Source organism: Equus przewalskii, chromosome 15, assembly GCF_037783145.1.
Source record: "Equus przewalskii isolate Varuska chromosome 15, EquPr2, whole genome shotgun sequence".
Taxonomy (NCBI): Eukaryota; Metazoa; Chordata; class Mammalia; order Perissodactyla; family Equidae; genus Equus; species Equus przewalskii.
The window spans coordinates 71,027,987-71,041,642 of record NC_091845.1 but is presented as its reverse complement, the minus strand read 5'-3'; the positions used below and the strand labels follow the sequence as shown (position 1 = coordinate 71,041,642).

Sequence of the window (13,656 nt, the reverse complement as noted above, 5' to 3'; positions counted from 1 at the left end):
ATATTAGTAAGTGAAAGAAGCCAATCTGAAAAGGCTACATACTGTATGATTCCAACTATACGACATTCTGGAAAAGGCAAAACTATGGAGATAGTACAAAGATGACTGGTGGGCAGAGGTTCGGGAAGAGAGAGGTGAACTGGCAGAGCACAGGATTTTTAGGGCAGTGAAACTACTCTATACTACAATGGAGACTACGTGTCTTTATATATTTATTCAAATATGTAGAATGTACTACACCAAGAGTGAATCCTAATATAAAATATGGACTCTGAGTGATTATGACGTGTCAATGGAAGTTCATCAAGTGTAACAAATGAACCACTCTGCTGGTGGAGGATGTCAATGATGGGGAGACTATGCATGTGTGGGAGCAGAGAGTATATGGGAAATCTCTGTACCTTCTATGCAATTTTGCTATGAACCTGAAACTACTCTAAAAAATAAAGTCTTTTTTTTTTTTTAAATCACACAACAGCCTTATCTGTGACAGACTGCTCGTCACCATCATTTTGTGGGCAAGGAAGCAACAGCAAAATATAAGTCAAGACATCTTTAAAATTAAGGAAAGAAACAACCACCTGATTCCATCAAACCTAAGATTCCATCAATTAAAAGACACGTTATGATTTCAGGTACAACTAAGAAAGAGAAGATATTGCCAATTGAACTATGGCACCACAACCATAACTAGCATTCCAATGTCACAGATATTAACATGTGTCTTAAAATCAATGAAATGTGGTATATTGGTTTTCCTCTCAAGTTCTTATCAGTGTAAGAGACTAAAGAATAAAGCATCTTAAACTACAGCACAAGGATTTTAGGAAATAAGAATCAGCTAACACTAGGATAATATTAAAAGAAATATGAAAATATTGTTCTGTACCTTTGAAGCATTGATTTTAGGTAATTTAAGAACAGAAATATATAATGTTGCATTCTAATAACTTCTGGAATTCCACCTAGCTTTAAAACTCTTTTTTTCAGATTTTAATAGTTCTACACATTATTACATTTGTCCTTGGAATAAATGAAAAATTTACTAACAATGACAATAAGGGTTAACACTTTCTGAACACTCTGAGAAAGACTTTTAAACAGTATCTCATATAACCCTCATAAAATCCTAGTGAAGGCGGGCTTGCAACACAGAAATGGCTGAGCACAGGGTCCATGCTCTTTCCACTCCAGGACACCAGGCTGCCTCCTGCATATCACCACAGCAAACAATATAGGTGGTCTAGATGTACAGATTTCAGACAAGCCCATTTCACTCCCTACTTACCTGGCTGAAGCCTTAAACCGCTCTAAGAACTGAAGTCTCAAGCTCTCATGGCCAGGGAGGTCAATCAAGGTCAGACTAGCGCCCTAGGGATGGCAGCAACAACATTGTATTAATGTTTCAGTCCTCACTCACGTTCACAACATCAACTTTTCATATCAGATTTCAGGTACCAGAATAGTGTCCAATTAATTAATGAGTCAAATAAATGTTCATGGAGTATCTTCTATTTATAAATCATCAGTTGAGGCTCTGGGGATATAACAATGAGCAAAACAGACATGTTCCCTGCTCTAACATGGCTTATAATATAATCAGAAAGATCAACACAATGTAAAAATTACATATATATGTAAAATTACAACTTTGATCAGTGCTCTAAAGGAACCTGTCTGAAGGAGTCAGAGAAGTGTGGTCCATCTGAGGCTGAGGAAATATGCCAGAACGAATAAAAGCAGAAACATGTGAAAAACAGTAATAAATATTCACAAACGAAATAACTTAAGAACCTACACTTTATCATATAGCATATTACCATTATAGGGATCTCCAATCTTTATAACAACCAAACATTCTTTTACATTTCCACTGTTAATTTAATTTTTATTTGTCTACTAGACACACTATTGATTTATTCCAACCCTGTCAATATTTTGTGTCAATTCTTGATCCAGATGACAATCCTTGAACAAGGATGGGTTGTGCCCCTAGTGAGCAAACTCATTAAGTACCCACTTAGGAGCTACTCATTCTTGAGATCAGACTCCACATAGACGTAGCTATGCTCAATAAAGACTCTCGGATGTAGCCCTGGTACATGTATCAGACCCAGGGATCATTCCTCAGATGTTCTCCCTTATCCACAGCCAGCCTTAACCACTGTTCAGCAGGAGGGAGTCAGCATCATGCACAAATCTGACATAATTACAGCTGGATTCATTCTAACCTGTCACTTAGTCTGTGTAGTCTTTTATGGGTAAATATACGATGAGTATTAGCCTTTTTTTTTTTTTAATACTGGTAAGAGTCTAGGGACCTCAGGTTGGAACCCACTGCCACCTTTCATAATCAGCACTGCACCACACACTACAAACAACTCAGAAGATACAGTACTAGCTTGAGAGACCCTAGATCCAAAACCTAAGGGGAGTGGGAGAGGGAGTGAAAAAACAAGGGTGGAAAGTTCTACATAGTCAATAGAAACATGGTTTCATATGTAATGCTCTGATAGCCATATTAAAAAAGTAAAAAGAAATAGACAAAATTAATTTTGATAATGTTATTTAATCCAATATATCTAAAATATCCTTTTAACATATAATTTAAAAAATCAAGAAATTATTAATGATATTATACATTCTTTTTTTCATTCCAAGTCTTCAAGATCTGGTGTGTATTTACACCTATAGCATCCCTCAGTTTGACTAGTCACATTTCAGATGCTCAACAGTCACACATGGCCAGTGGCTACTCTATTGGAAAGTACAGGTCTAAAGCATACCCTGGAACACCCCACTTGAAAAATCTGGTACAAGTGCCCCAAGACTTAAAGATCCGCCAAACCTGAAATTTCAGAATCTTGGAAGTTTAAAAAGGACTGGAGCAGAAAGAAGGCCATTATTGAAAAAAAGCAAAAAATCTCTAAGATATTTAAAAAGATGTCCCTTTATCTTTGCTTACAATATTTAATTCTGGAGGCATCAGAAAACGGAGAGGGTGGGAGGCAGAATCAAAGGAGAAGGGGAACGGTTTCTAAGATCACCATTCTAATTCATCCATCTATTCATGACCCTCCAACCAGCCACCCAGCCTTCCCTCCACTCACTCACCAAATACTTATTAAGCACTATAATCAGCTCGACACTCATTGTCTACATTCTGGAGCTACATAGGTACAAAAAAGTCCTTCTCGTGACTCTTTATTGGTATTTGTGAAATAGACCCATGTATACTCTTTAAGATATCCATTACAACATTGTTTGTAAAAGCAAAAGACTGTAAGAACAAACAAAACTAAATGTCTGTTATGAGGGTTCTGATTAAATAAGAACTTAATTGCATGGTACAGCCACATAATGGAATGTGATGCAGCTCATAAATCAACCAGGTAGTGCTAAGGGTACAAACGAGGGAGAAAAACAAAAAACAAACCCAGGCTATATCAGTCATATTGTTAAACTAAAAAAAAAAAGGGCAGGAGGGAAAGAACAAAGTGTTAAAAAAGAAAAAACAGTAAAGGATATATTCAGATATGTTTGTATATGCACAGATCACCCGGAAGGAGATACAGGAAAACGGTCACAGTTACCACCTTTAAAGAGAAGACGGTAGTAGGGACAGGAAAGGCAAAATTACTTTTCACTAAATCTCCTTTTTAACCTTTTCAATTTTTGTCCCATATACATGTATTACCTATTTAAAACATAAATGAAAAGAAAAAGGCTTAATGCTCACCCTTGAGAACTTGCAGTAAAGTTGAAAAGAAGAAAAAGAAACAAAAGCTAATGAAATGTGATGCAGCATCAGTGTGCATGAGGTACAACAAAGCAGGCGAGGGCACAATTAAATCCACGGCTCAGATGGTCGAGAGCAGAATTTGTCACGTGGACTATATTTATCCATAAAAATAAGCTACAAATGGTACCTACACCCTCACACTAATTCATCCTAGAAATGTCCTTTCCTGACACACCACAGTAAAGCAAAACTGTCAGACTCCCAACATTCTAGGAACACCTTACCCTGGTGTTGTTGACTCTGTACACAGCAGAGCTGTCAGTGATGGAAGTCTGAGTATCTCTGTAAAGGCCTGTTAACAACTGTGAAAAAAAAAAAAAAAAAGACATGGGGGAGATCAGAGTAAACATATAAATAGCAAACCTAAAGAGTAATTCTGTTCTAACTCTCCTCGGTGTCAGGTCAAATAAATGAATGTTGCTTGCAATAGCTGAAAAGGACCATGATGATTAAATTTTTTTTTTTTTTTTTTTTTTTGCCTTCCGGGGCTGGCCCCGTGGCGGAGTGGTTAAGTTCGCAAACTCCACTGCAGGTGGCCCAGTGTTTCATTGGTTCGAATCCTGGGCACAGACATGGCACTGCTCATCAAGCCACGCTGAGGCAGCATCCCACATGCCACAACTAGAAGAACCCACAACGAAGAATATACAACTATGTACCGGGGGGCTTTGGGGAGGAAAAAGAAAAAAATAAAATCTTTAAAAAAAAAAACATTTGTTTTCCTTTACTTGTAGAAAAATCTAATTAATTGCAAACTTCATTCCCCTCTCCCCAATGGGGCGGTAGGACACCTATTATTTTCAAATAATAGTTGAAATGGTTACTGGCCAAATTTACCAATTTTCCATCAACATTTTTAATTATCAAAAATGAGATTATATTTCTTTAGTGGAAGGGAAATAATTTATACTCTCACAAAGAAGGATAAAGAGAAAACCTCTGCTACTCTCTGTAGCAAAAAACAAAGTTAAAAATACTAAATAGATTAAAAATAACTATTAGTGAAAAGAAGCCTAAGTGGCCCACTATGTCAAAGAAGAATCACCCTTTTAAAAAATCCCTTTGACAAGTTCTCAGAAGAGTTTGTTACACAACAAATTACACACATCACTTCTGCTATTTTTTTGGCTGTTCTGGCAGCCTTAGCCATAGCATGAAAGGAATTAATAAAACCCATAAATGGGATAAGGGCTAAATGTCAGCATCTGGTAAGTGCAAGAAAACAGAAATGGTCAAGATATTCCAGTTTATGAGTTTTTTAAGAGTCTCTTTGTCCTCCCACATAAGTCAAGAATTAACTCCCCAATTTGTCAGCATCAGCCTCTTTTCCAAAATAAACCATGACCTCACAGGAATAATGGGATGCCCTAAAATTCCCTATCAAGTTTAAGAGAGGTGTAAATCAAAGCATTTACTCTGACAAAGAGCAATGTTTTCCCGGAGTCACAAAGGCCAACCAGAAGAACAGCTCTCTGACTGCTCCTTCTGCTCCGGATGAACTTCCAGAACACTGTGGAATAGAGAAAAACGACCAAAATTATGCCGATTATCAATAGTATGCACGTACGCTTGGGGTGGGGAAATTAACAGAAGTCTACCACAGAATACCTCATTCACCTGGAACTTAACTTTTATTGTTATTACCATCTTTAAACCGTTATTGTTGCTGGGGACCCCACCAAGTGCCAGCCACTATCAACTGTCAACTTTTCTATGTCCGCACTCCCTACCCCAACTGTGGACTCTTCAAGCCCAATCTTGTCTTATTAGCTTCGGATCCCCAGCGCCCAGCTCGCGAACACAGGCCCCTCAAACTTGGAGTAAAGACCCTGTGCGTCTTAGTAAGAGCAGTGGAAGTGGGGGATAACAGGGGCCGATGAAGGAAGAGTAACTCGTGGCCCAAGGGCCAGCACGTCACTCCAGGAGTCGCGGGTGTCCCCTTTAACGCAGCGCTCCTTCAGGCAGGAGGGCAGGGAGGTATACGGGGTGAGTCTCGCTCTCTAGACGCCACCCAGGTGCCTTCTCCAGCCGCGGCCGTGGTCTGTACCAGCCCAGTCCAAGCCCGGACCCTCGCCCGCCTGCCCCCGCCATATCCACCGGCCGCCTCTTTACCCAGCGTCAGCAGCACGGCGAGAAGCGCCACCACGACTGACAGCAGCGTCCGGTCGCTTTCCTGCAGCTCCTGCCGCAAGGAGTCTAGGTAGGGCTGGAAGGTGCCCCCGACCCCGCCGCCATTCCCCATCCGCCGCGAGTCCACGGACGCCATGGCTGAGGTGCGTGGTCTCCGGCGCCGCAAAAGCAACGTGGCCCTAGGCTGTGCGCAGGCGACCGGAGCGGAGCATCACGGGAATGGTAGTTCCTAAGCTGCGTTTCCTCCTTCGGGGGCGGGGATCCCGAAGGTCCTGATGGGAGTTGTAGTTCTCTGGGACACTGTGCTCCTGAGGAACGAGTGGGGAGTCGCAGGTATTTCACGAGTGATACGCTCATCCTTTAAGATATCAGCCACATGTGGCCGCCCTCTTCATGGTTGTTGATGGAATGAAGAATGAGTAAATGGCTCAAGAAATCTCCACTGAGGATTTCCAGTCGCTCAGTTCTTGAGGTGAGCTTTGTGAGGAACTCAAACACAAACGTTTAATCTGAATGTAATGCGGCATGGGATGTGACCCAGGATGTACGGTGCGATATGGAAATACAGAAAGGGACGCTTAATCCAGCACAGGTTCAGAGAAGGGCTCCTGGAGGAAAGTGACAGGTACTGAGACACAAAGGTTTTTAGCTTCCGCAGGCATAAAAGGAGAAAGGAAGGATGCTCTGTGCAGAAGAAAATGAGCAATGCAGTGTCCCTACACTGGAAATCCAGAGATGCCACTGAGTATCTACGGGAAGGGAAGCACCCAGGAAATTGAATGGGGGGGGAGGGTGGGGGGCGGGGGCGGGCGGCGCCGTGGGTAGTCTGTTGAAAACTATGGTTGTCATTCCTGCCGAAAGGGGGCAGCTACCACTCTGCTAGGTAGATACGTGGGACCACGGTGGCCAGTTCTTAGGTTTTTCCAGAGAAGGCTGAAAGACAGGTTTTATGGGAAATTTTTCACTTTTCAAGTTTCAGCAAGTTATGGAAAACATTCAAAAACTTGTGACCCAAATAAGACACCTCGGGCCGGCTCCGTGGCCGAGTGGTTAAGTTCGCGCGCTCCGCTGCGGCGACCCAGGGTTCGGATCCTGGGCGCGGACATGGCACCCCTCGTCAGGCCACGTTGAAGCGGCGTCCCGCATCCCACAACTAGAAGGCCGTGCAGCTAAGATATACAACTGTGTACAAGGGGGGTTTGGGGAGATAAAGCAGGAAAAAAAAAAAAAAAAAAGATTAGCAACAGTTGTTAGCCCAGGTGCCAATCTTTGAAAAAGAAAAAATAATAAGACACCTCATCGGCCAGCCGTGGCCAGCCTAGGGGCTACCGGTTTGCAGTCTCTGTCATTAGGCAAGTGTCATTTCGGCAGAAGCGGCAGGAAAGGTTGGCAGGAAGCAGACCTGATGGGACTGTCTGCTATGCTGAGGAACCTTGACTTAATCCAGAAGGCAATAAGAAGTTTCAGTTGGGGATGACATAGATGATTGGCAGATCTGTGGAGAACTATGATATGAGAGAGAAAAGACTGGAGGCAGGGAGACCAGCTGGGGGCTGTTGCAGTGTCTTGGCAAAAGATGCACACGGTCTGAACCCTGCACAGAGGGAGATGTGGAAAGGAGGGCACAGATTTGAGAGATGTTTAGAAGGAAAATATATAGGATGTGGTGATTAATTGGACATGCTGAGTTAAGGAGAAGGAGAGTTATCAAGACTGCATCTGAAGCAGTTGGTGGGGGTTACTGGCAAGATAAGAGTGCATAAAGTGAGTTAGAGAACTCGGTCGGAGGGACTTTGGAGCTGGGAACATGCCCAGAATGAGACTTGCCTCTCTTTTGTATATATTGGTTTCAAGTGCCTCTGGGAAATCTGAAATCTTATGTCAAGAGGGTGCTATAGTAAACGAAAGTAAAGTTTCAGGAGGCCTGCCCCATGGCCAAGTGGTTAAGTTTGCATGCTCTGCTTCGGTGGCCTGGGTTCACCAGTTCAGATCCTGGGCGCGGACCTATGCACTGCTAGTCACACCATGCTGTGGTGGCATTCCACATAGAACTAGAATGACTTACAACTAGGATATACAACTATGTACTGGGGCTTTGGGGAGAAAAAAAGAAAGGAAAAAAAGAGGAAGATTGGCAACAGATGTTAGCTCAGGCTCACTCTTCCAAAAAAAAAAAAAGTAAAGTTTCAGCAATAGGTGCTAGATTTTCATTTGGGAGTCATACATAAACAAGTGGTCATTAAAATCATGGAGAGCATGAAGAGTGAGAAGGAGATAGGAACCCGCAAAGAAGCCTAAGAAGGAAGAGTCAGCAAAACAGGAGTAAAACACGTCCTGGAAGTGGTCAGCAGCATCTCTTGTAATGAGAGGAGCTCCTATGATGAGGGCTAGAATGAAAAGTGAGCTCAGGGGAACAGCGGGGTGAGGGTGGGGGTGAGGCATGGGTGCGGAAGCAAGACTGAGGTAGGTGGAGTAGAGGGTGGGGAATGAGGGTAATTGCTAACATGAATGAGTGCTTGCTAGTGCCAGCCTTTGTTCTAAATACTTTTGATTTATTAATTAGTTTAATCCTCATAATGACTTATTATCCCAATTTTATGGAGGGCAAACTGTGGCAGGGGTTAAGTACTTTATCCACTGATCCTAGGCAGTTGGGCTCCTTTATGCTTAACTGTATGTTCTCACCTAGTACAATTCATTTACCAGGGGTTTCATTGAGAAGGTAGGCAATAGGGACTCCAGATTAAGGAAGGATGTTTAGGATGTGAGGTTAAAGTAAGTAAACTGACTTCTTTATTTTAGATTAGCATTATCACTTAAAACTGTCAAAACTGGCAGTAGTCTTACCACATTCTATTTCTTTTCTTTCTTATGTGGTCTTGACCCCTGCTCTGTATCCACCAACCCAAACACATACATACACACACACACAGCTTCTTTATAGTAACCATTAGTTCCTTTGTTAGGGACTAAAAGTGCAGGGAAGGAGGTGGGACCAGATATGGATAACATTTACCATAATTGTCCTAATATAAGGATTTTTAGTCAGACCTGTGTCAATGAAAAGCGCTGCCTTGGTGGTGAAATTTGGGAATGATGAAAGAAGGGTTCAATAAGACACAGTTATATATATATATTTTTTTCAATTTTTCTCCTGGGTATTATGAAGGCAGAAGAAATGTGCAGCCCTTCCACACTCAAGTGAGAAGGTGGGGCCGCCATTCCCAGGAATGAGGGCAGGATGGGATGGGATCAGCTGCTTCCTGTCCTCTCACAGCTCCACCTCGCGGACCCCACAGGCTTCCAGGAGCTCTGTGGGACTGAATGTAGAGGACAGAGGACGGACATGCAGATACTGACTGCTGCTTGCTGACAGGGTTCCGCTCCCTGATTCAAATAGCGGATGGAGAGTTACGACGAAACAAACATAGCCAGACAATTTTCATTTCTCTTCCATTAATTAAAATGTCTCATTCACGAGACACGTATTTCCCTCCTCTACTGTTCCCAATAGTTCCATCCTATAGATAGAACCTATCTCAGACTTAAGGACACCAATCGTGTGATTTACCTACTCTGGCTTCTCTCTTTAACTCTGTTTCTTTGAAAATATTTTTAGAGGATTTTTTTTAAAGAATTAAGGGGCCAGCCCAGTGATGTTGTGGTTAAGTTCATGTGCTCCACTTCAGTGGCCTGGGGTTCGCAGGTTTGGATCCCGGGTGTGGACCTACACACTGCTCATCAAGTCATGCTGTGGCGGCATCCCATATACAAAGCAGAGGAAGCTTGGCACAGACGTTAGCTCAGGGCCCATCTTCCTCAAGTGAAAAGAGGAAGATTGGCAGCATATGTTAGCTCAGGGCCAATCTTGCTAACACACACAAAAAAGAATTAAAATGAGGCATGCTTATTATATTAAAAACTCAAGCAATAGTGAAAGATTAAAGAAGAAAGCCACAAGTCACCTCAAGGTTTATACCAGTAGTATCTGGTGAACATTATTTCAGACATTTCTGTGTACATATATACTGATAAGAAGGCAGTCTAGAGAGAGGAATAAATAAAAATAAGCAGAAATTATTTTAAGGGACTATAGGATGCACTGGAGTATTGGCAGTCCCTAGAAGAGTGCATGGCTCATGGTAGGTACTCAGTACGTTGCTGACAAAATTAGGTTTGTTGACTTATTGCAACAAGACAGACCAAACCCCAGAGGAACCATGAGGCATCTCACCAAACAAAGGAAAAGAACGAGTTATTATAGGATTGGGGGTAAGGGGGAGTTTAGGTGAACATTAAATAAGGCAGAGTGTTGATAGGCTCAAAGCAAAGGATGGCTGTGTGTACAAAGGTCAACATTAGGTCTTGACTGCAAAGTGGACCCAGAGTCCTCTTTCCTTGGATACTAGAAAGTTAAGAGAGATGTGGACTGTTGTGTCCAGAAACCCCCTCTCTGCAGCTCTGCCTCTGAGTGTAAACTGTAGCTGTGGTAGGAGTTAGGAAATAAAGGGGCCAACTGGAGAGTTGTTAAGAAGGCATAATCAACAGAACTTGCTGACATTGGATGTGGAGTGAGGGAAAACAGTAAATTGAAATTTGGCTCCTTGATTTATGGCTCCTGTGAGTGGACAGAAGATCATATCTTTAGCTGATGTGAAATATGTGGAAACGACAGTTGGATTAGGGAAGCAGAAGAGGGAAGGGGCAGGATGACCACTTCAGTGTTCGATTTGTTGGACTTCTGATTGCTCTGAGCACTCTACAGTATAGATGCACAGGCAGGAGGAGGTATGAGTGTGGGGACGCTGGAGGCAGGGGTTAGAACTATAGATATAGATGTTGATGCCCAGCAGCCATTTGCATTGCTTAGGGAAGGCCTGGAGAGTGAGAAGAGCACTGGATCAAGAGAAGAACCCCAGGAAGATTTCCCTACAATTTCAGGGCTGGCAGGATGAGCCCACAGTAAGACCACAAATGGACAGAGAGAGGTAGGAGCCAAAGCAGAGAGCTACCATGTCAGAGACGTTGAGGAGAGTTGCAAGGAAGAGTGAGTAGTCCGCTGTATCAAGTGCAGTAAACAGACTCAGGAATGAACGAACTAAAATTGTTTTTCACAGTTGGCAAGTGGGCAGCGACCTTGGCCAGGATAGCTGCAGGGAAGTGAGTGGAGCAGGAGACGGATTTCCATGTGCTCAGTCATCACTAAGAGGTGAGGCGTGGAAAGAGTGAGCCTCCACTTTTCAGGGGCTCGACGGAGAAGGCAAGGAGACAGGGCAGGGATGCCGTGGGAATCGGGGTCAGGATTGAGTTTTAGTGAGAAGGTGTTCCAGTGATTCACTTTTCCAACCAGTTAGAATCCGGACCTCAAGTATATCTGATAAAATTCATTTAAAATATTTTAAAAATATATAAATCTTCCACATTCTTTTGCTGTACTTCCTTGAACACTCCATCTCAATAACTCACTCCACATCCTCCTTCCTGCCCCTTCTCTAGCAACGCGCACACACACGCACACGCACATGCACACACACAGCCATAAAGACTTGATTCTATTATAATGACCACGCAGACCCCTTTTAGAAAGAACTCCTATGTGGCTTGTACCCAGGAGATGTGGCTGTGTCGCCACAACCAAAGCTGTGGGAAAGACGAGATGAATCTTGAGCTCAGAAGGAAGGGCTCAGTTGCCTGTGTATTTAGTCAGTATAAAAGAAATCCTTCCAGCTCCAACATTTAGGAAAGAATGAAGTTTGTAAAAGATAAAACCAACAATAATTTTTATTTTATGTTCTGCAGAGGTGCCACCACCAAACTGTGAAGGCAGACAAACCACTCAGGCCAGTGAGAGCAGAGGGAAGCTTATGGGTCACGTGAGCTCCCATCTCCATCTGGTGGTGACCCCACCTCTTGGGCTTTAAACTCTGTGGAAAGTGCAGGCTTCCAGCAGTCCTGTGGAGCACAGCAGAGAGGTAGGACAGTCAGAATCTACTTATGTTTATTTTCTGTTGAGTGAACGAACAGTTAAGCTTGATACAAAAGCGCTCAGACCCTGCTCTCCTGATGGGTGTACCAGCCATCCCCCCAGCGGCCTTCTCTTGCCGGCTGAGCTCCTGTCCCTTTCCAGGCACTGCCGTGCACCAAGGATGGTAACATGATTTCCCTGCCCTGTATGATCTCCCACCTTGTGTCTTATAGGCAGGACTCTCACACCTGAGTCCTTGTGGCTGGAAGGAGCCTGGGAGGCATGTCCTCTCTGAGCTCTTTAGGCAGGTGAGGAACTAACATAACAAGATGCACTAAGCACCTGGCACATGCCAGTTTCTGTGCTAGGGGCTGGGAATGGAGCAGGGAGCAGAGAAGAGCAGACCCAGACTTTCTCAAACCCTCACGGAGGATATAGGTGAGGTAAATATAACCTGGGTGCTCACAAGAGTGGCCATGGACAAGCATGTTCATTACATGGGAATTATGTGGGGCAGCTGTTAAAATGCAGAAACTCTGACCCTGACACAGACTTGCTGCATCAGTATCCCTGGGGCCTGGGAATCAGTATTTTAAGGACCATGGCTCACTTACATGCACACAAAAGTTGAAGAATAACCAACCACCTTCCATCCATATATTATTCTCCCACATCTTCCAAATGATTTCAAGTGTTAAATGATATCCAACATAGTTATAGTGCAAAAGTGTGTTTTGTTCTATTTTAATGCTTATAAAGCTGGTGTTCTAGATGAGTAGTATGTATGGCAACTTTATAGTTACCAAAACTTACCATTAATTACCATTGTTCAAGCTCTCAAGAGCGGTGCTGTATAAAAGAACTTTCTGCGATGAGGGAAATGTTCTCTTTGCTCGCCTATATGGAGCCACAAGTAGCTACTGAGCACTTGAATTGTGGCTGGTATGACTGAGGATCTAAATTTTTTATTTTGTTTAATTTTAATTAATTTAAATTTAAATAGCCGCATGTAGCTACAGGCTACCATGTTGGATAACACAGCTCGGTATAAAAAGGAGTTTATTGCAGAACAATGGGCATGTGCACGTAAACCTCTTCCTTTTCTTAGTAATAACATGGAATTCTGCCAGTCCAGGTAGATCACTACCTCAGTGCCCTGAGCCTGAGCCTGTGTCCACCTTATCATCTGCCCATACAAGTAGCCTTTCATACATGCTGAGATTACATTGTTCCCTCATCTTGTCCATTGATCATCTCCTGGGGGCTACAGCCCACTCTTCCTTTTGTACCCACCACCCAGAACCCCAACTGTGTTTGCTTTGCAGCTTCCCCCATTGCTGTTCCTCCTACTCACTCGAGGTTGAGCACTGTCTCAGGTTAGCCACCGCCGTGAGATACTTTTCTCCTAAGTAGGTTTTATATGTTGTTGTGGGCTGAAGGTTGGCCAAACATTGTGTGTCATCCCTGAACAGAAGGTCCTTGGTGGCTGACTGGAACAAACAAAACTTGTCTGGGCAGTGACTTCCATTTTTTCCATACGAAGCCTGTCAAATGGACAGAAAGTGCATGAGGACCTGTGGCAGTGAACAGCTGGGAACACAAGGATGGGATGGAGGAGGCTGGAAGCTGGGAATCAGCCCTGGGAAGAAAGCGAAGCTGCAGAAGATGCCTCAGGATCTTTCCACATCCCTTGCCTGGCATTCGCCCATTTTTGGCCCCAGCTCCATGCTTTCCTAAGGCCTCAAAGTACTCTGTAGGT

At 43.3% G+C, this 13,656-nt stretch overlaps 1 protein-coding gene across 1 annotated transcript in view; it reads right to left on the bottom strand.

Moving 5' to 3' along the window:
- Nucleotides 1-13,656, bottom strand: part of LOC103546375 (serotransferrin-like) — a 61,290-nt gene that overhangs the window by 21,386 nt on the left and 26,248 nt on the right. The window contains 7 exon segments of the mRNA XM_070576090.1: nt 1,289-1,371; nt 4,027-4,104; nt 5,218-5,312; nt 5,915-6,085; nt 6,088-6,161; nt 12,690-12,705; nt 13,252-13,441. Coding sequence (XP_070432191.1) covers nt 1,289-1,371; nt 4,027-4,104; nt 5,218-5,312; nt 5,915-6,085; nt 6,088-6,161; nt 12,690-12,705; nt 13,252-13,441 — 707 coding nt within the window.